The sequence below is a fragment of the Gymnoscopelus microlampas genome (assembly GCF_963454915.1).
Source record: "Gymnoscopelus microlampas genome assembly, chromosome: 12".
In the NCBI taxonomy this organism is placed as follows: domain Eukaryota; kingdom Metazoa; phylum Chordata; class Actinopteri; order Myctophiformes; family Myctophidae; genus Gymnoscopelus; species Gymnoscopelus microlampas.
In genome coordinates, this window is record NC_139949.1 from 28,631,364 (window position 1) to 28,654,445 (window position 23,082).

Here is a 23,082-nt window from a genome sequence, read left to right on the forward strand (position 1 = left end):
TTACACACTCACCTCTGCTTGTGTTCTTAAGGGTGGGTGATGATGCAGCTTGGCTTTTACCATTTCTTTTTTCTTCTGGACTGCAAGCATCCATGCAGTTCACAAACTCCTCACAGCTGACAAACGTACCTCCAGATCTTGACACTTAAAGACCCCCAGCTCATTAGCATAATGGCGATGACATCTGGGTTGGACCGAGGAACGAGGGTTGAACATTTCTTATCTTCTCCTAAACCGATTGCCTCCATCCACAGATTGTCCACGCCCCTATCACACCCCAGTGAATTACACTTGTATTTATTATTTATTATTATTATCACCATCATATGTTTTTGACCTGTGTATCCTATTTTATACAGTGTACTTTTTGGGTTTTAATGACATTCTACAAACACATTTTATTGTTGGAATTAAGTCTCCAGTATCATTCACTTTCAGTTTCAATGTCATTTAATCATAAGGGATGCTTAGTTTACCCCTCAAAGTTCACCTATACCTCCCAGCCTTAATGAGGTCAATTCTAATGTGATTCAAATAGATTATGCCAAATTAAACTAGGTGGCAAATAACTGCTTTTTACACATGGCTACCAGGAGGATACACACCTTAATAGAAAGCAATACACTATATAGATTCAAGATTTGTATAAGTTATCATATGAACTCAATTTAGCAAGGCTTTTAAGAGTGTTTTCATTTGATTTTTTTTTGTCTTTTTTAGATTTGAAAATCCAACATTATTTCTGGTCACATTGAGGTTAGTAGTATAGCTTAGGCCTACTTATATTCTGACATTCAGTAGATTTTTGTACTCACATAGAAACTTGCATAATAACTATGAACACATATAGTCATAAAGCAAGCTCAAAATGTACAAAGGGTATTACAAAGTAATATTTTTGCAATATGCTTGCTCAATATTTAAAGTTTGATTAGACAGAGTGAATCAAATTTGTGCCGTAAAGGTCTGGACTCAAATTTGCACATTTGCACAATGCGTTATTGAATCTACATTGTTCACAATTTTCCCACAAGGTAATATCATATTATTTATTTATGATATGATATAATATAATATCATATTAACAGACTTGTTAAACTAGGCAGATTTCAAAGAGCCATGTTGTTTCCAGAGATTCCACACAGCAATGCATCTTTTATCCCTGTAAATTGTTCCTTTACCTATTGTGCATCTATACACCACTGTTGTTCTTGGAAAAGTAAATATGTATGAGTTTGTACTTAACCAGGTTTAAATTAGGCATACGTTATTGCTAAATAACACGATGAAGGGACACATTTGAAGATGCAACCATTTAAGCACTCTTGGTGAAGATTCTTTAATAGTAATTATATCTTTCAACTTTATGGGTGTCGTACGTGCAGGCCAGGGTGACACCCTCACCCTGTAAGGACAGTGCGAGCTGGGACAGCTTGTCACCATGGTAACATACTCCCTGGTTGGGTGGGGGATCTGTTGGGGGTGTGATCGGTCTTGCTGTCCTCACAGATAAAGATGGAGGCAGGACTATCTAGGTGACTTGGGTTCCCTCCAACTCTTTATCTGTTAGGGAAATGCTTGTGCCTTTTCTATGAATTTTCAATTGCATTCAAAGATAAGTGATTTTTTTTGGCTGGCCGGACCTCATTAGTCAAGTCTAAAAGGCAAAAGCCCTAACTGTGCAGCAAGCTATATAACCTTAGCTGAGACCAGTTTGATTAAATAAGCTTACATGTAACAACAGTTATGAAAATGAAAGAACTATGAACATTAATTCATGTGTATTGATTTACTTATATATTTGCTGCAACTATTATCATTAGATGCCCTACAAACATGTCATATACAATAAGTGTCAGCAACTTTGATAGTACCAGCTGCTCAAAAGATTGTGTGTGTGTGTGTGTGTGTGTGTGTGTGTGTGTGTGTGTGTGTGTGTGTGTGAGAGAGAGAGTCTAACCCAAACTTACAAAAATACATTATGAATTAACCACTTGAGCCCAATTAAATAGTGAAAATAACCGATCTTTAAGCGACACGTTGTGAGCTTGTAGAAGTAGAAGTAATAAAAAAAGAATTGTAGGACATTTTCTCATGACCCATACAAGTAGTAACTTGACCCACAAATGGGTTCCGACCTACTGTTTGGGAAACACTGAAATACAGTATTATGTAGGAAGCACAACTAATACAAAATACAGTATGACATATTTAGAGTTTCCTAGTGCTTCCTCGAGCTTTCTTCATGTCTTTTAGTGTTAGTGTGTGTTTTCAGAATACAATTCATGATAAGGACTGTAGCCTACAACATGTGTACAAATGGGTTATTCAGCATTATTGCACTAAAACCATTTCACGATTTGTTTCAATAATCATGTGTTTTGAAAATATTGAACTAGCCTTATTAGTATTATTTAAGCAGTATGGGTTAGCGCCCCATGCTGTGTCTTCCGTGAGGAAGAAGCCCAACAAACCCGCGGTGAGGCCTTTAGGAGGGCCATTCCATTCCAGCGTACCGCAAGCGGAGCTAATACCATTAGACAGCCCAATCTAGTGGTATCGGCCCAAGGAACCATCACGCCAGAAGGAAATGTTTGGATCGGGATGGTGCAGAGGATCTGGTACAGCGCTCAGGTCCTGGACCTGGTGAGACGAAGGAGGAGCCCGGACAGGAGGCCAACCACAGAGCCTAGTCCCTCCACGTGCCAGAGCCTCCCCCGAGTTCCGGCAGAGTAGTTCTGGAGAAGCGGACTGAGTGGCCCTGTCTTTCCCTATAGGACTGACCGTGGGTGCTACTGGGACGTAAGTCAGGGCTTGATCAACCCTGGCTGGGTCACCTGGGCGAGGGTGTATGTTGTATGTTGCGAGACCCGAAACACCCTATGACCCCAGGCTACAACACTGATGATGCGTCCCAGTTGCATCCATGTGATGTATCTCTTTATTAGTTATTCTATTTATAGTGGCTCATAGGAATTTATAGACTACGTGACAACCAGGAATAGTTTGGTGACCACAGGAGAGACTGTTGACAGCCGGAATGTAGATGGCTTCCCGGGAGCAGTATGGGTTAGCGCCCCATGCTGTGTCTTCCGTGAGGAAGAAGCCCAACAAACCCGCGGTGAGGCCTTTAGGAGGGCCATTCCATTCCAGCGTACCGCAAGCGGAGCTAATACCATTAGACAGCCCAATCTAGTGGTATCGGCCCAAGGAACCATCACGCCAGAAGGAAATGTTTGGATCGGGATGGTGCAGAGGATCTGGTACAGCGCTCAGGTCCTGGACCTGGTGAGACGAAGGAGGAGCCCGGCCAGGAGGCCAACCACAGAGCCTAGTCCCTCCACGTGCCAGAGCCTCCCCCGAGTTCCGGCAGAGTAGTTCTGGAGAAGCGGACTGAGTGGCCCTGTCTTTCCCTATAGGACTGACCGTGGGTGCTACTGGGACGTAAGTCGGGGCTTGATCAACCCTGGCTGGGTCACCTGGGCAAGGGTGTATGTTGTATGTTGCGAGACCCGAAACACCCTATGACCCCAGGCTACAACACTGATGATGCGTCCCAGTTGCATCCATGTGATGTATCTCTTTATTAGTTATTCTATTTATAGTGGCTCAAAGGAATTTATAGACTACGTGACAACCAGGAATAGTTTGGTGACCACAGGAGAGACTGTTTACAGCCGGAATGTAGACGGCATCCCGGGAGCAGTATGGGTTAGCGCCCCATGCTGTGTCTTCCGTGAGGAAGAAGCCCAACAAACCCGCGGTGAGGCCTTTAGGAGGGCCATTCCATTCCAGCGTACTGCAAGCGGAGCTAATACCATTAGACAGCCCAATCTAGTGGTATCGGCCCAAGGAACCATCACGCCAGAAGGAAATGTTTGGATCGGGATGGTGCAGAGGATCTGGTACAGCGCTCAGGTCCTGGACCTGGTGAGACGAAGGAGGAGCCCGGCCAGGAGGCCAACCACAGAGCCTAGTCCCTCCACGTGCCAGAGCCTCCCCCGAGTTCCGGCAGAGTAGTTCTGGAGAAGCGGACTGAGTGGCCCTGTCTTTCCCTATAGGACTGACCGTGGGTGCTACTGGGACGTAAGTCGGGCTTGATCAACCCTGGCTGGGTCACCTGGGCGAGGGTGTATGTTGTATGTTGCGAGACCCGAAACACCCTATGACCCCAGGCTACAACACTGATGATGCGTCCCAGTTGCATCCATGTGATGTATCTCTTTATTAAGCAATGGTGCACTTTTGAGTTTATGAAGAAATATAAGTGGTAGCAATATTTGTTTTACAGCAGCTAGCTAGCATGCTCAATGTACAAAAATTGGCATGTAAAAGAGATAACCCTCGATAGTAACAATATATTATTTTGGTACCTTATAAGGCAAATAGTTTTCTAAAAGTTCAGTATATTATTTGTACTCAGGTGAACGATTGAAAAAGAAATCCCAGTGAACTAGTAGTAGAATGTCCAGCAGATGTCATTGTTGCCACATTAAATAGCGCCATACTCTGCTGTGCAGAGCATGCGTGTCAGAAGAGAAGAATAAAACTATCGGTTGTGGTGTATTTAAATCTATGCTTACTGTACGTTTCCTTGTATTGTTCTACAATGAAAAAAATAATAATCAGGTCCAACACACAAATATTTGGTGGCCCCCCTGTAGTAACTCTGAGGACCCCTTGATGAAGACCCACGGACTAGAGTATTTGGTGAGGGTCAAAATTGCACATGTATGTCAAGATGGTTTTCAGAGATTAATATGGATATTAACTTTGAATGACGTTTGGCATGCCTCGATGTCCTTGTACATTAATTTACATGGTTTAAAATGCATCCTTAAACAAACTGTAATTCATAAAGATAAAGAACAACAAGCCGTACATGTTGTGGTGTAACATTTATTACAGGTTAACACATAATGTAACAAAGTCTTGATCACAGAAAGACAGGAACATATTGTCACAAGAACACATGCTGAAAATGCCATGCTGTGTTAGTGAGTTAGTTTTCACAATTTCTAGTGACCAATGCAGAGTGATTGACAGACAAGTTGACAACATATTTATGAGATCATAATCTCTGGAGTAATATTCTGTGGTTCAGGTACAGATATGAGTTAAGGCATAGGTCTACAACATTTGGTCTTTCTACATTACACTCTCAAATACCAGTTAGAGGAACACAAAGCTGCCTCTACTCTTGACAGGACAATCCAAATCACAAAATGATTCTTTGGCACAAAACGCGATGGCCAAAATAACGGATGAAACAAGCTCTGTGGGAATATTTTTTTCTCAATATATTTAGAACATACCTGAAGCTACTTGAATATAGAACATCTCCTGTACAACTTAAATCTGTGTTCCCGTTTACATTTACAGAATGGCACCACAATACCAAAATATAAACAAAAGTAAAATTATAAAATCAAATACCACACACACACTACAGAAAGTGATGTGTTGAGTGTAACAGTTTCACACATTCCATGTGCTGAAATCAACAATATTAGTAATCAGGCACACAGTGCCTTTGTCCCAGTTAGGTAACAGGGTGTGTCATTAGTGCTTCCCCAGGCTTAATCAATCCAACATGTGATATAATGGATTGGTCAGCAGATTGGATCAATTACGCAAAAGGGAGTTTCTGAAATGACATTCTCTGACCATAAGAAGGGCACTGTGTGCTTAATACACAAATTATTTACTTCAAAACATAAGAGTATTATAAAAAGGTAACAATAGATTTTAGATACTCCTTGAAATATCACAGTGTTGACATTCTGCAAGACTTGAGCAAATCAAAGTACTGTATAAACGCATATCACACAACCATTTGTTTGCCTGATTTATAATTTGTTGCGTGCCGGTGTCGCGCACCACAAATAGCAGATCATCAAGCTCATAACACGATTCACGACAAAGTATAAATCAGGCATAAGGTCTGACTATTTACTTCAAAAACGATAGCAAAATACTTCAACAGGATGGCAAGACTTATTCAGATCACTAGAATTGTATTATGCTTGCATAAAAATAACCAAAAAGAACACAATTAAGAAAATTACTACAGTCATGAAAAAGTAACATCTGAATAGTGGTTAGATTACTTGCCATACAAATAGTTTTTGTAAAAGAAAATACAATATAAGCTAAAGGTTATGCCAATTCAATCACATGCCACATAAAGCACATTGGATAGGCATAGGCAAAATATTACTCATCTGATTGTATGATAATTATGCAGTCTAGATTTAAGTTGCTGAACTCCACTTAAAGGAAAATATAGCAGCAGAGATAATCACAATATAGTCTCAAAGTAGATGAACTATGGACGCAAATGATTAGAATGAGTACTTGAAGATTGGCCTTATTAATCTGGAATAATAATGGTGGTGACTGACAGAATAAAACATAGCATCACAGGTCAGTGGAGGACGACAAATAAAATGTATTAAAGCTGTTATATGAGGTAATCCAGAATGTCCTGGCAGAACTCCTGGATGGCTGCTAAGGCTAATCTTTAGAATGTATGGCTTTGTTATGCGTTTTCTAGATTTGCGTTTTTTCATACGTGTGTCCACAGCTCACAATAATGTTGAAGATACTGGCAGGTATTGTAACAGGACACCTTATTCAAACTGTGACTTGTGATAAATTAAAACAAATCAAACCATTGTCCTGAGGGTTTGGGCACTTGAGTGGTTAAAAAGTCCAAGTGAAGACTTTGTTGTGAGCCGTAAGCCTAATTTATATTCTATTAAAACATTTTTTTAAATGCATCACACTAAGGGCTTCAACAAGTTCTGTCTGTAGGACTCAATGATGTAGATATATCCAGCCAATATACAGTAACAGCTCTAAAACTAAAGTGAACATGTATACAGTAATTGCCCCTTTCTGCACCGTACTTAGTTTATTGTGAGCTGTGTTGCAATACATTTTTAGCCTTAAGCTAATTACGAACCTGTGTAACCATATCTCACAAAAAACTAAGACCCCACGCACTGTACTCTGCTCCCCAAAGTGTAGAATGTATTTGAGCCTAATGGTTATGTTTCAACTGTACCGAGTCTGACGAGGAGCATAGTGAGTGAAACATTACTTTTAATATAAAAAACTATTTTTTAAGTAAACATGTAAATAGAATACAGTGCGTGCACATGGTCTACTTTCTTGCTAATGATTTTGGACTCTGACCTGCATCTGTTGTACGAACTGGGACCATCTGATGTGAACTAGCCTCGGAAACCCATGCCTTTTTTTTTGTTTCAAAAGAAAAAAAGCCTGGGAGAACCTTGCAGGAACGCTGGTCTTAGGACCTTGTTATCTCCCAACCAATCAGAGTGCTCCAAACCCAGGCGCTGGATAGGCTCCGCCCTTCAAGACCATCGATTGGGCTCGTTCTTTCAGTCTAGATGTGAACTGACCCAGACCCTGGTCAGGGGCTAAAATCAAGAGGGTTTGCCGACAGAAATCCACAATTTGTCACTGACCAACCGGGTGCAGAGTGGAAAGAAGCAATGTGTAAAAAAAAAAGAAAAGGGGGGGAAAAAGTGGTTAATACGCATGACTGGTCCTCCAGACATAAGGCACCAGGGATTTTAAGAAATGAAAAATCTCCTGAATTTAGAGTATAAAAACAGTCTGGGATGGTGTGTCAAATGTTGTCCTAGTCAAAGGCAGTTGCCATAAAGAAGGGGTTAGTAGCCAGGGGACCATTTTCATGCTTGTGGCAGATGTATATTAGATTATTTTAGAGCTATGAACTTCTGGCCAGATCAGATGGCCATTTGGCATTGTGGGTTGATCATCTGCTGCAATAGAGGCATCTGAGGGATCAGAGGAGAGTGGATTATCTGTCTGTGTCATGGAAACAATGAACTCCAACATTCCTATGATAATAAAGGGATCATGTGTTCTGGATCTATTAGCATGGTGCTGGTATGTGCTCTGGAATGGCAAGCAACAACAGTATATTCTGTAAGTAATTTGAAGTGGTATTTCATTTTCGTATAAAAAAAAAAAAGTAAAAAATAACAATTAATATTTTTAAATGACAAATAAGGACGGAACCTCTTGGCATATTATACAGCTGAGGTCTGAAGAAACAATCTTGACAAAAAAACAACAACCACAGCGACCACCTTCCCTATCTTACCTTAGTGAGATCCACCCCAGTGAGGGCATTAATGGACACAGGGAGCTCAGCCAATAGGCGGTTCACCTCCCCAGTCACGCGGCCTCCATCGCCACTCAAGATGACAATCTCACTGGTCCTGGCCAAGGGCGCAGCCACCTTGCCAGCAATCTGTTATAAAGACAACAAACAACATTTTGGTGGATTTCTTTATACTGTGCACCACTTTGAGGACAGATCACATGATATCTGTGCATGGGTTGAGCTTTCATTTCCTCTAATGCAGCTTTAACTAATGCCTGATTTTTACTTGGTTGCGTGCCATGTCACACACCGAAAATAGCAGATCTACAAGCTCAGGACTTGACAATAACTTTTGGAGGCACTCAATTTACCTGCACTTGTCCAGGCACGAAGGTCACTTATCAGACAAAAATATTACATTAATTCAAATTTAAAATGTTGTTTGTGACTGCAGAATTAGATAAACAAACAGCTGGAAAACTGTTGTTCGTGCTGCTGCTTCGTCATCAGCAAACAAAAAAAACAATTACAAAAACAGACATTTCAAAACATTTGGCATCATGTTTCATAAAGCAGTAATGTATTGCCATTATTATATTATTATTATTGTCGAGGTAACAAATACAATTTCTCCTCTCCCCCAACCATAGAGGGGAAAATAACATAGCACACCTGTTGCTAAATGCTACAGTAGCTAACAGCCTACTCGAATGCTCCCGGCAGGCACTTGACTCCTGATTGGTAAATCAAAACATTTTATGTTGGATGCTGGTTGGATGCATCGTGGGGTACCTTGGGCAGAGCCTCCAGGACCAAGGCCGTCTTGGCTGCCTCTCCGTACTGCTGGTAGGCATCAGCTTTTAGCCTCATCTTCTCGGCCTCTGCCTTCCCTATCGCTTCGATGGAACCGGCCTCAGCCTCACCGATGCACCTGATCTTCTCAGCCTCCGCCTGCGCTGTCAGCACTTTCTTGACCCTAGCCGAGGGGTTAGGAGAATTATTAGATACTGACATCTACCGAGTGCCCTCACTTCAAATAGCACTTAGATGAGTCACACATCTGGGAGAAATGACATTAACCCATTTAGACCTGAGACCGATTCTACAAAATGTCTTCTAAATCCTGACAGTTTTCTGAAAATATATCAGTTTCTATATCAGTGGTTCTCAAACCTTTTCATGTCAAGGACCCCCAAAATGATATGTATTTGGCCACAGACCCCCATCATAAAATATTTTGTTCCAGGGACCCCCAGAAGCAAAGATTTGAGTTACAAATGCTCCCCTTAAAGGAATATATATTAATTAATTAGATTTATCGCACACCCACCATTTATCTGCCCTGGGTGAGGGGAGTGATTCATAACTGATATCAGCCCTAGGTCACATTGAGCGACCTTGCTACAGAAAGACCTCAAATTGACGCTGTATTGATCAAATTGTATTTTCTTGTTGTCTTTTTGACTAAATTAGGCTATGGGTATGTGATATAATCCCTGGGTGTTAAATGTATATAATTTATATAGCCCAGCCTTAGCTTCTGTGTTTCACTCACTTGTGCCCCTCAGCCAGTTGCTGCATCTTGTAGGCTTCAGCCTCGGCAGGCCTCTTCACCGTGGCGATGAGCTCCTTCTCGGTACGGTCGATTTCCTTCTCCTCTATGGTGATCTGCTTCTTCCTCTGAACCACCTCGATCTCAATCTCCTCCAGACGGATCTTCTGCTGCTCCTTAGCCGCCTGAAGCTCGTAAGCTAGCTGGGCCTCCGCTTTCTGGAAACGCATCAAGGAGGCAAATGGAGTCAATACCGTACATAAATCTACTTGTGTGCTTGGTCGACATCATTACATGCATGAATCTTCAAAGGGCAGATTTGTCGTTTATACCTTTGTGTTGACTTCCTGATTAAAAGAGGCTTTCTGCATCTCCAGCTCTCGTTTGGAATCGGCCATCTTTGTGTCTGCCAGGAACTTGACATCCATCATCTCCCTCTTACACTCTGCTTCCTGTATCAAGGTGGAGCCAAGTTGTAGCATAAAAAAGGGAATAAAACGAGTCACAGCACCTGGCCTGGCTTTAAATTAAACATCAACCCCCCCCTCTCTCCCAAATTTAGCTTCCTGCCACTGCTTGCTACTGCTGTTGTACCCTACTGGCTCAACTGCAGAACTCAGGCCAGTTGTGTTTGTAGTAGACACTCGGCCAAGCCAGATGCATCACAGTGGATTTGAACCCATAGATTCAGTTGTGGTGGGCAGGTACTTAACCCCTGCACCACCCGAGCAAACATCAGCCCCTTTTGAAAGCCATCTCACCCTGATGCTTGCATCCCTCTCTGATTCCGCAACGCCGATGTCTGCATCCCTCTGCACGGCAGCCGTCTGTGTCTTCCCCAGAGAGCTCAGGTACTCTACTTTATCATACACATCCTGTCAGAAGGGAAGAGACGCACAGTATGGTTAGCACTTACATTATTTCAGTGGACATGGCCGACAGAAAATGCACTCTGACACACATTTTGCCATTATGTTAACCCCATGTGCCCGAGTCTCCCACCTTGATGGTGAAGCTGAGAATCTCAATTCCCATGCGTCCCACGTCAGGTGAAGCCACCTCCCGCACCAGACCTGCAAACTTGTCCCTGTCCTGGTAGATTTGCTCCACTGTCAATGTGCCTAAGATAAAGATTGGGATAGTCAAATACTTTACAACTACGATCATGTTTCTATTGTCCTATAACAATCACATGTTGACACCACCTTAGACCTGATCACCAGAAAAATAACTTGGGTGCTATCAGCCATCATGCATTTGGAGAAACTACCTACCGAGAATGGAGCGAAGGTGACCCTCAAGAGTCTGCAAGATGACGCTCTTGATCTCCGCCACCGACTTCCCAAGGAACTGTTCACAGGCGTACCCCAGTAGCTCATCGTCTGTCATCACCTTCACCTGGAGACGAGGTGGACAGAAGGTGTCAGCATAGCAAACATACACAACATGCAAACAAACAAATACAGACCTGATACAAGCACAGCACAAACCCAATACACAAAAACACACAACTCACATACTGTACATGCAGGCTCAAACATGAATACACACACACACACACACACACACACACACACACACACACACACACACACACAGGGCCATGATTTAACCATCAAATTCTCATTCTAGTAACTAAAACACAAATTCTAAAGTACTTTGTTTAAACAGCCATTTTAAGGTACTGAATATTATACACAATTAAATGTCATATTTTCAGAATGGAATTTTATATCTAATATTAATGCAGCTGAAAAAACTTGCTCTGTTGCAATACTGTATGCGTCTATGTTGTCTTGACATGACCTTGTAATGACCCGTTTGCATACAGAGCATGTATTAAAAAGTAGCAGTGATGCATTGTACTTATAATACTATTGTATGATGATGTAGGATGGAGATGGTAATTCTAGTACATGATCATCATGCCTTTGGTAATGCATCATGTTCAAAGGATTGAAAATAAAAAATAGCATGCACTGTGATGCACTATGCTTTTACAATAAGCTGAATAAGAACACTTCATTAGTAGCAACAGCCTGCAGGATTCATGTAAGTTGAAGGAAGGGAACACACATTCAAACCAGAGCAAGCAGTCTTGTACAACATAAAGTATGCCTGGTTTAAAGAGAGATTTAAAAAATATACAAGACAACATATTGAGGGAACTGCTTTCTGAATGGATTCAAAAGACTCCCAGCTCATGACAATCAGTGTAACATTGCATCTCATTGGCTTTCTCTAATATGAATCCTCAAATGTTTTACTTTTCCAAAACATTTTACAATGGAATTTGAGTCCTTGACCTCATGCCAGACCTAACAATATAGTGGCTACTGGCTAATGTGGCAAGCGCTTGGACGTATACGATATCCAGTGTATTGTTTTTATATCACTTTTATCAACACATGAGTGTTAGAGATTACAAACATGCAACTATGGCATTATTTCATTAGATTTGACAGATTTTGGATGTTTCCACTCCAGAATGAAAAACAGGTCAAAGCTACTATTTCTAGCCATTAGGTTGCCATTGTACAATGTTAAACCTGGAGTCCTGGACTGCTGTTTAGCTGGGAGCTGGCTCAACATTTTGAGTAATCTTCATAGTGATTTTCAGTGTCAATCTTAATATATAGTAAGTTCATCACTAAAGGTCTGTACACACCTGGAGCGTTTATTTCTTTTGCAATTAATAATCCTTAATTTAAACTGTGTTTGTGTTATGAGTACATTTACACTGAACGCGATTATAACAAGGCAATGAAGTGATTGAAGTAAATTTTTTTCAAAACAAGGTCGATTTTTCAGGACGAATGTTTTCGTATCGTGTATTTGCGTCGATCCTGGTGTGTAGTGACCTTAAGAGTCAAAAGCCGTAGGCCTACAATTACATTTCAATATTGTCAAAATATAGAGCATCAAGTCAGGGAAAAAATAAGATAAAGAAAAAAGGGAATCATTATGGTTGGCACTCCAAAATTAGAAAATGAATGGCAATACCTCGGGTTTTCCAGATTAATCTAATGAGGAGGTAATTGATCACAATTCACACTTGAAAGTTAACAAAATAAAACAAAATAAAAACTGTACAGAGGAAGGAAGGTTTTGTGTTATGTACTCCACTGCAGCTGAAAGTAAAGAGAGAGTGAGCTGGGTCCTTAGGCAACACATGTGGACAGGACATGAAGTCCTCAGCAACATGCATTCATAGCAGGGCTGAGGTCAGGGCAGCCAGGGCTGAGGTCAGGGCAATGGCAGAGAAAATGACCGTCATTCAACAAAACACAGAAAGCCAGCCAGCCAGACAACCACACTGCAGGCTATCTCACACAGACGGCAGGGGGAGCTGTGGCAAGGCCAGCACTGGAATGAAGACTTTCGTGCAATGGGGATCCCCGCCCCTTCCACCCCCGCACCCCTCCAAACCCACAGGTCCTGAATTCAGAGTGTGAACAAGGACAAACACAATACAGGAAATGACACCAAAAAACATGTTTTCCTACTCATTTTCTAACCAGTATCCCAAAGTTGGTGAAGAATGATGTTGAATGATAATGCTTTTTGAAATGGATAAACAGTAGTTAGGCCTTTAAACTGGCAATTAACCAGGAGGCTGTGCACACACACTAATCCTGCTACCATAGAAACTTCCACCATTAGGCTGTGGTTTATAATGGTCCAATCAGATAGCTGCATTTAGGATCCTCTCTGGCAAGTGTGAAAAGTGTTTGTTCTATTCCTGACAGTGGGCTCATTGTATGCATGGATGGTAAAGTACAAAGAAGAAAAGAGGACTGCTGAACATGCACATGTTTGCAACTGACAAGCAGGCATGGGTAAACAGATAGAGGAGGCTATGAATAAAAATAATAATGGATATGATAAGACAAATTGAAACTCTGCAAAAACTGCTTGGCATTTAAATTCCGTTTGCATCTACATATTGGAGTAACAGAGCCCTAATCAATGATGTTATCAAGTACAGAGGAGATTATTATTAAGATTCTCACAGAGGGTGGTTCATTAATTTCACATTTACACAATACCTCTGTTAACAAAACAAAAAACAAGCAAAGAAACAGTTTTGTAAAATGTTGTAATAATCATAACAAATATTACAAGGCTTTCATGTTGGCACTGCTTTTGTAAAAGTTAGGGCCAATTTGTATCACATTGTGGAACAAGATTTTTAAAGGTATATAATCACAGGAATGTCATTCTGTATGGGAGCTTTGTTTTATCATCAATATCAACTTTAACAGCTAATAGTTTTCTATCTCAAAACAGGTGAGTGTGGAACTGGAAGGGGAAGATTAACAAACAAACATATAATGTACTTAAAATAATTAAATGAAAGTTGAGCTGGATACTGAAACATACATCAGATCTGATATAACCTCTCTAAAGAATACAGAGGTCTGACTATGCTTTGATATGAGGGACAATCATTCCATCATCTTGCATGAACGAGCAAATATATAAATGATTTGTGTCTTAATCAAGAACACATGTATATTAAATGCTTTATTCCTGATATAATTTATGGCATGATAATATCAGAGGGGTTTGACAAAACCAGGCACAAATTGTAGAATAAATAAAATCAGCACATAGGCAAGTTAACCATTTTCTTCCATATCGGGTGCACCTTAATTCTTGTGCAGGTTACGAAATAATGGAGAATGATTCACCCTCATATACAGTATACTACGTCTCTGGTAACATGATCCCATTGGATACAGGAGGGTGGCGGCGATCTAGGCAGGTCTGGGAAGGTGAGGGGAGGGGGCGGGGTGGTGGAGTCTGACCTGGCCTTGGACTGAGAAAGGCATTCCCGAAAAGTGTAGTGCTTTACCTGAGCCACCCCTGTGACAGTAATAGCTACACCCTCCGCTGTCTCTACATCATCACACTTGGGCTGCAGGGTCATAATCTCAAGCGTTATCCTGTGAAGAAGGTGGAAAAAATATAAAATAAAAATTGGCATGTTCAGAGGGAAAGCAAATGAAGAAAGGGGACCAGAGCACAAAGAACAGAAATGGACCCAAACAAAACAAAAAGACATCGAACGACTCCAGTTCAGTGACAATAGGGCTAAATGGAATGCTTTTTTTTTTATAATTTAATTCTCTTTGGGTCCAAAGGCATATATACTGTGAATTTACATGCCCAATTTCAATTTTGATTAACGGCCTCATCTTAGCCTTTGTTTTTCAATTTGGTATTTTGCAATGGGTTTTCTTAGCATCCATTTAGACACAATTGTCAACAGTAAAAGGAGTGACTCAATAGCTGTGCAGTGAAGCCCAGGTTAATGACAGCTGACTCTCTCTCCCTTTTGCTACAGAGGGAGAAAATGACACAGGACTGACAGGAAAGGGAGAAAAACAGATGGACAATGTTAGCTTGTTAGTTCAACCATTTTTTTGTGCGTCATCCCTGTTCAGCGCGAGCAACACACTCCCTGCCAGGATTCCCTTTTTTTTCTTGCAGTGCATTACCTGAGCCACCCCTGTCACATCCAAAGGAACACCCTCCGAGGTTTCGATATTATCACAGCGACAGATGATGGTCATAACCTCCAGAGACATTCTATGCAGGCAGGCAGGCGGGCAGGCAGAATAGCAGAGGTAGAACATTGTTGGACAAGAGTTGTTAGGAAGGTCAGTAACCAAGGTGAAAGGGAGGAGGGGATGGGGGACGGGTGAGGGGGCAAACTGTACTACCTCTCATTTTACTGGTTTTAAGAGAACTCTCTTATCTGAGGTATACTGCCTTTGGCTTTAACGTGATTGTAAAACATCAGCAACCAACAACAAAGCTAGTTATATCTCTGTTAATGCTAAAACACATCGGGACAAAGACATTTGTCAGTCAAGATCAGTCAGAATTTACTGCATTTCTGTGCCAGTTACACTTGACATAATGGCAGCCAGGAGGGTTTTTATATATACAACATATATGAGTGTGTGTGTGTGTGTGTGTGTGTGTGTGTGTGTGTGTGTGTGTATATTATTTTCTACTGGTGCCAGTGAAAACCCTTTTATAATAAGGCTTTAAAAGGCTTGACATAACTGTAGTTCCCAGCATCCTCAGACTGAGTCAGAGAAAGATAGGCGTTTCAATGCACCATCACTCTGTCTGACAACATGGGACTCTGTTGTTGTCCTGCCTCCCTCCCAGGGGAATTTGATCCATGATGTCATACAATCAGACATTAAGATGATTAAAGCATCACGAGTGGGACGCTACCAGACCCCGCTGCATCCCCTCCAGATTCTGCTGTCCCTGCTGCTAGCGAATGCACACAGGACTTTTACTTCATATGATGAAGAAAGGCCACTGCAATACACAAGAGCAAGGCCATTTCTTCTATTCTACTCTCAGTCTTCACAAAACATTTACAGAGTAGGACTACAGCTAAAATTATGCAAGATTATATCAAATTTATAGGCCAGGAATCACTAGGATAACCTCTTTGTTATATAGGACCGTAAAGGGTTAAGCCATGCCATGTATTGGCTTAATGTGGTTAGGTTCTACCAGCACGTTTCCTAGCAACTACATAAAAGGGGAATTTTATAGGTCTTGGGTTCCCACACAAAGACACATCAGGGTAGAGACAGAATAAGACCGACACCAGACAAGGCAAAGCAGGTTAGCAAAGTAGAACAGTCAAATTAGACAAGACATACTGTACACAAAATAATATACAAGGGCTACAGTATTGTGTTGATGTTACAAGGTTCTCCCAGGAACAATGAACTAAATTATTGTGGTTACTAGTATACTGTCACACGTTTGGGATTGGTAAGACTTGAGAGGTACAGGCTAAATATAACTCACATTTTGCCTATAGACAGTTCACTCTGTGAACATGAAAATGTGAAAAAGCCCTAAAGATAAGTACAGTTAAAGATCTCTTCCTGGAGTTACTTGACCAACAAGCAGCTCTTACAAAGAATGTGAGACTTTGAACTCAATTCCACAACCATGACTGATTTAACATACAGTAGGGGCATGAGTTAAAGTTTTTACCTGTAAACCTTACAATAGAAGAAAGAAAATGTTGCCCATGAGCTCACATATTCTATCTCAATCATTGTAAGGATCATTACTTCAGGTTTTGATTTAATCACAGAATAGAGCTGTTTCCTGATTTCTAACGAACAGACGTTTGCACATGTTGAAATACCATGTGAGCTTTCTATGAACATGCAAGTTCTGTTGTAGTGTTTGTTTACTGTTTGAGATGACAGGCAATAGCATAGTTCAGGGGGTTTAAGTTTGGCTTGAAATGTATTTATTTTGTTAATTAACAATTTTCCAAAATTGAGGTTAGTTCCCTTCACAGTGCTCTTTTATATCAATTGACTGAGTTTATTCAACACTCATTTATAAGACTCCCAAGCATGTTTTTTTGTTTTCTTTCAGTTCACTCTTTTGAGAACAGCTGTTGTGAGTCACTGTGTTTACAGTACACATTTGGTAAACATTAGCTTCCAATGTCAATGTACAACACTCGCCTCTCTTCAATAGCAAGTAGCGGTTGTTTCCAATTTCCATTGCTCAAAGGAGTTCACCCAAGAAATTACTTCATTTCTTGCTTGCAGAACATTCTTTAACGGTGAATCCAGAATCCAAAAATCAAGAAAAAAACTTGATAAATGGAATTAATCAGAGACTCCCTGTAACAGCAAAACAATCCAAAACACAGCTCATATAATAATTTAGATTCTGTTCTACTGAAGTTCGCTAAGAAACGTTCCAGAAATATCACCAAAGAAGAAGAAAATGAATTTTAAAAAACCTGGAAGCTAAACCTGGCTCATGCACGAGCAAAGAACGCGCATGGGCGTGCCCGTAGGGTTCAACCGCAGCTTATTCAGATGCATGCAAGCACCCAGGCGTGTGCGTCTTTCGTGCATGAGCCGGTTTAGCCTGTTAGTGCTTTAAAAGTGTATTTTCTCGTTCTATAACCATAGAAGAAAAGATATAACGTGAAAAAATAGAACAGTGCCGGACTGCATTATAAGCGGTGTTTTGGATTCTGAATTCACTGTTAAGGAATGTTTTACAAACTAAAAAACTCTGCACGAGTCATAGACAACACCGGGTAGGTAAACGATAAAAATCGATAAAAAAGTCATTTCTTGGGTGAACTACTCCTTTAAAAGAATGCTAGAGATAAGGCTGGAGAAGAGAGATACAGGATTCATAATGATTTTTTATTAATATCATTCTTTGAATAGAGAGAATGTTGAGTTAATCAGCTGTGAGATAATGGTTGTCTTTGTTGACAAAAGGGACATTACCCATTGTTGGTTAACATTTAGGAATCATTAGTACAGCAGGGCCCAGAGTGAAAGGCCTTACCTTTGGATGTCTGAGATGAGCCACCAGGCCCAAGCCCAGCCTCCCACCTTATAGGACTTCTGATCTGAGCCACAGCAGCCACCTTAGGAATAACAAAGACAACCTACATGTTAGAAGCTCTGGGATTTGTTTCATACAGCCATGGGGTCTCTATCTCTATCTATGCAAAGATGTTAAGCAGAATGACCCTTTAAAAGCCATGTGTAGTAGTGTGGAAAAATGTCCCAGACACCATCACTCTAGCTCTTCTACGTATGTAGTTTATTTAAATGGCGAAAGTACCTTTCACCACATAATACTGATTTTTGTTATCTCTGAAGCAGTGTATTTCTAGCCCTGCCAGGCCGGAACAGTTTACAAGATGCGGCGGCTTGCTTGTTATGCTGTCGTCTTCCTCAATAAAACCTTTTATGCTTCACCCTGAGTGGTTGAGGTTTGAGGTTTTCCATATTTTAGGTGTATAGACAACTCCCGTATTTCCCAGAAAACCTATCTCTAAGACTGACCCGCCAATTCTTCAGAGATCCGGTTCTTGATAAGACCTTAATACACTCTCAAAAGCCCCCCAAAATAATTAAGAGATGTAGCCAATCACCTGGTAGAATGTGCCTGTAGGCCCCTGCTAATATGGGCTAACATCATCGGACCTTCTAGAGTAGACCTTCTTGCTCCTATCCAATAAACTCACAACACGCTGACTAAGCAAAGCAAATTCAGCACCCAGTGCTCCTGTGATGAGAATGGAGGATGACATTTTTTTGGGGATAAAATCCTTATTAGGTTCGGGATAAGGACCTCATTAGGCCTGACTGTCACTGTAGTGTATTCTATTACACTGGGTGCCTCTGAGCGCATCACAGACTAGTACACAAATATCACTGACTCGCTTCATCGAAGCAAGTATCAGCGATGCAAGTAGCACATCGCATTCTTATTTTGTGCCATGTTTTTCCAATTGAAAATCTGTTCTTTTCATCTAGCAACACAGGTCGTATGATGAATTATAAATTAGCCACAAGGCACCCCAGTCTTTTCTCGAGTATGTTGTGACATTCCCAGCTGTCCACATTCAACTGGCAGACAGCATGGTGTTGCTCCCATCCAATGACTTAATATAACCATTCGACATTTGTTTGCCAAAGTCTTGCTATGGTGGCATCATGCTAAATACGTTTTTAAACCCAATATGCTGGTATCAGACTCTGGTCACTGTGTATAAAAACAATGAACTACTGGGCCCTTGAGTTAAAACACTGTATAAACTATGTTTAAGTTACAAATTGAAATGAATGTGAGAAGAACTTCACTATTTCATAACCTTTCTGTAGGACATATGTTTTTCCCAGTATTTACAACAAAAAAATATTTTGGCAACTGGTCTCATCAAATCTCAGACCACGTGCATAAGGAAACTGGACGATTATGATGAAAATTACCTTCTCAATTGAATAAATGAATCTATGGCTCTATAAAGAGCAAGCTAGTGATCGCAATGTGAGCCCCATGGTATGCTCAGATTATGATTTTTGATAATGCTATACCCATAAAGGATTTTATATTATATAGCTGTTTATATCACACTCACAGTCATTTCCTACTTTTAGATGACAGTATGTTTTACTGAAAGAACCATTTCTGTAACAAAACACTACACATTTTTTTACCAACTTTAGCAACAGTTTCATTTCTACAGCACTGCCTCTTATCCCACTGAAACCTTGAACTGATATCACTGTTTCAGGAGGATAACAGTTTTTATTTATTTATTTGTATGAACAATATAGACAGTAATAAAGGAAAAACTGTCCAGCTGTATGGCCCTAACAACAAGTGTGTGGAGCTATATTTGTTTTTTATCCTCAGTCGCCCCTCTCTCTGTGCATAATTGAGATTCCTGGAGATTGACTGGAGGCCCATCACATGGGATGGGGGGTGGAACAATTGGGGATAAGTTTTTGTTTTGTTTTGGTTTTGTTTCAACAGATTTAATTCATGGCGGTGGTGATTGTGGAGATTTCAATCTATGTGTGAGAGAGAGAGAGTGCTGCTGTATCACACTTTATCTTTAACAGATGTATTTCCCGTTTCAGTGTTGGGAAATACTTTGTTTTAAATATAGTTGTACATCAAGTGGATGGCAGAGACCACGTGTGGACACTGGACAGCCCTTTACTAGTGTTTGTCATGGATCTCAACCACACATACTGCTAGTATATTTCCTTGCCTTCCTTCATCAGAATGGAAAAATACCAAAAGTAGAGCAGAAGGACAGAAGGGGAAACTGTGCAAATATAATCTGTGCAAGAAACCGTTCTCATTATAGCCAACACACGTTTATGAAGCGAGGTAGTGTAGTGCTCACAACATCTGATTCTCCCTTCATTTCGGTTAGTGTGCACAGTTACAGATACTGTGTAGCAGTGGTGTAAAAAGTACACTTTTTTGAATTTTATTTTTTACTTAAGTACAAGTATCAATACTGCAATGTAGAAACACTCTGTTACAAGTAAAAGTGCATTCATCAAAACTTGCAAAAGTATTGGCATCAAAATGTACTAATTAAGTACCAAAAGTAAAAGTACTCGACCTTGAATGTCCCATTTCAAGTTTTCAAATGTATACAAATCATTTGAAAATAGCAGATCTACAAGGCTGAAGTGGTTAATGTATGTTTTGTAATAATTATCAAAATCTACTAAGTAACCAGTAGCTAAAGTTGTCAAATAATTGTAGTGGAGTAAAGGTATAATATTTGCCTCGGAGATGTAGTGGAGTAGAAGTAAAAGTATTGAAAGTACTTGGGTAAATGTACTTAGTTACTTTACACCACTGCTGTGTAGGCTAACCACCGTTAGAAGCCAGCAGCCACAAGACATGTATAAACACCAACTGATGTTTATGAAGCACATCCTGTCAATGTTCTATTCTAGCTGTAGAATACAACTCTCTGGGGTTCACCCCCCATGGAGTCCCTGTGTCCATGGGGGGTGAACCCTACAACTCTCGTAGATTGAAAACGTCAGAATCATAAATACGTCTACGAGAGTTGTATTCTACAGCTAGTTCTATTCCATGACATAAACACAATTTGTTCCCAATATGAAGACAGTTACATTTAAACAACGTTTTAGTACGCCCGAGGAAAACGTCTTTTAGAAACGCTTCAGCAGATTCATTTGATTTCTGTAATATTGGATATGTTCGGGGTGGGTGAAAAACGTGCAAAACAGTGATATAAACAGTATAGATCCATCTACGTATTCCGATGAGATCGAGGGTAAAACGTGTAGGAGAAAACTTGTTCAATGCACGATTACATGGAATAAAGCCAAATAAATCATGACTGAAAATGTGATGGTGATATTTTAGCGTCTATGGAATCCAAATGACTGAAATCAGTCGTGGCCTTTGAGAACTTTAATGTACTATGCGATTATCTCCCAGTTTTGACGAGACATTAGAAGCAGAGATCAGGTCAACACGGTAACGGTAACGTTATATTACCTGATACAACAAGGGCCTCATTCGGTCCGACGGTGTGACAGTTTCCCATTTTTTAAAACTAAAATCGTTCGTAAGCAGCGACGCTTACAAACCGAACTGGATGATAGTTAAAATATTGTTGTTACAACCCTTTTCCCATAAAAACATTCGTACGCCTTTCTGCAGCCACACCCCTATGAATGGATCCTTTTCAAAATGGAGAAAGGGAGAAAGCAGTGTTGCCAGAGAGAGAAAACAAATTACGAGAGAAATAAGCAACCAGGTCTATGAAAACAAGCCCAAAAGAAGCAACTAGGATAATTGAAAATAGCCAATCTACAAGCTCATAACGCGTCGGGATGCAACGCGTTGTGAGCTTGTAGATCAGCTATTTTCAAAAAAGAATCTTGAAGAAAATGTGAACAAAAAAAAAATTGTAACATTTTGACAACACAAATCTTGTATGGGGGTCCCTGGCATAAATACATTTCAATTTGGAGGTCCTTTCCTTGACAAGACACGCACTTGTTTGAGAACTGTACTGGTTTAACAACATTAGGAAACAAGGCCAAATAAGCAACTACACTTTAGAAACAAGCCCCCCCCAAAAAAACTGCAACCGGCAACCAATATTTACAAGGCCAAAGTCGCTTATAATAAGCGGACATGGCAACACTGGGAGAAATGATAGCTGGATTCTTGATCCTTCCTCACCGTCGCCCCTCCTCCACCACAGTTCATAGGAGGATAATCCCCAAAACTAGCACAGAATATATGGGGATTTTGAGTATCAAGCAATTTAAAAGACATATCAAGATAAATATTGATTGATTTATGATTTTAGCGTTTAAAGGGAGAACATCAAGTAAAATAATATATAAAGCTATTTTCTGTAAATATGCTGTTCAAAACAAATGGGAGTGCATGGGTCTATTATAACTCTATGGGTTTAAAGTGGTAGTTCACCCAACAAAAAAAAACATTCAATAGGAGAATCAGTAGAAGACTCTTTGAGTCTCCTCCGCTGGTCATCAAATTATTGGCTCAGGAATGCGACAAAAACAAAAAAAATCTCAATGAGTTCAAGGCTTCGTGGGGTGTGTAATTGATAGAAAATAAGTATTTTTTTTTGGGGTGAACTACTCCTTTAATGTGGCTTAATATAAAACTTTCATCCTGTGCAAACTATGAAACATCTAATCCATGGACCATGAGAGTCATTGTATGCAGGCTTGGCTGGCCAGTGCGGTGGGGAAAATAAACTATAATACTGCAAAGGCCTAAGCTTGTTTGCAATTACTAAAGATGTTGTACCAGGTATGAAATTTCATCCTTTTAGGTTCAAGGCCATACTTGGCCTTTGGTGTTGTACATTGTTGAGGGCACAAAGGCCCACGGGCAGTAAAAAGGCAGTCAAATAAAACAATGATTTTAAGAAATGGAAATCAAATGATTAATTTAAGGAAGATTTTGTTTTGTGTTTAATACATAGTAGCCTACTGTC

General features: G+C 40.4%; 1 protein-coding gene across 2 annotated transcripts; it reads right to left on the reverse strand.

The window, feature by feature from the left end:
• Positions 1-4,883: 4,883 nt before the first annotated feature.
• On the reverse strand, positions 4,884-21,775 carry LOC311057076 (flotillin-2a). 2 transcript variants are annotated; one of them, XM_084073991.1, is made up of 12 exons: positions 21,600-21,775; positions 18,096-18,177; positions 14,575-14,665; positions 10,991-11,114; positions 10,719-10,837; positions 10,478-10,591; positions 10,049-10,168; positions 9,720-9,934; positions 8,957-9,140; positions 8,162-8,311; positions 7,431-7,832; positions 4,884-7,243 (listed from the first exon to the last, which is right to left on the reverse strand). In XM_084073991.1, the coding sequence occupies exons 1-11, from the start codon at positions 21,646-21,648 to the stop codon at positions 7,782-7,784; spliced, it is 1,299 nt and encodes a 432-aa protein (XP_083930117.1). In that variant the 5' UTR covers positions 21,649-21,775; the 3' UTR covers positions 4,884-7,243; positions 7,431-7,781. The 2 variants fall into 2 exon arrangements, with proteins under 2 accessions (XP_083930117.1, XP_083930118.1); XM_084073992.1 differs by having other exon boundaries at positions 4,884-7,238; positions 7,427-7,832.
• Positions 21,776-23,082: the final 1,307 nt, after the last annotated feature.

Excerpts from the sequence above, each read along its gene's own strand:
- LOC311057076 (XM_084073991.1), bottom strand. The coding sequence starts at position 21,648 with ATGGGAAACTGTCACACCGTCGGACCGAATGAGGCCCTTGTTGTATCA. Across the intron at positions 10,838-10,990 it reads TCACCTTCGCTCCATTCTCG|GCACATTGACAGTGGAGCAA; the intron begins GTAGGTAGTTTC and ends TCTTTATCTTAG. Across the intron at positions 10,169-10,477 it reads AGAGGGATGCAAGCATCAGG|GAAGCAGAGTGTAAGAGGGA; the intron begins GTGAGATGGCTT and ends ACCTTGATACAG.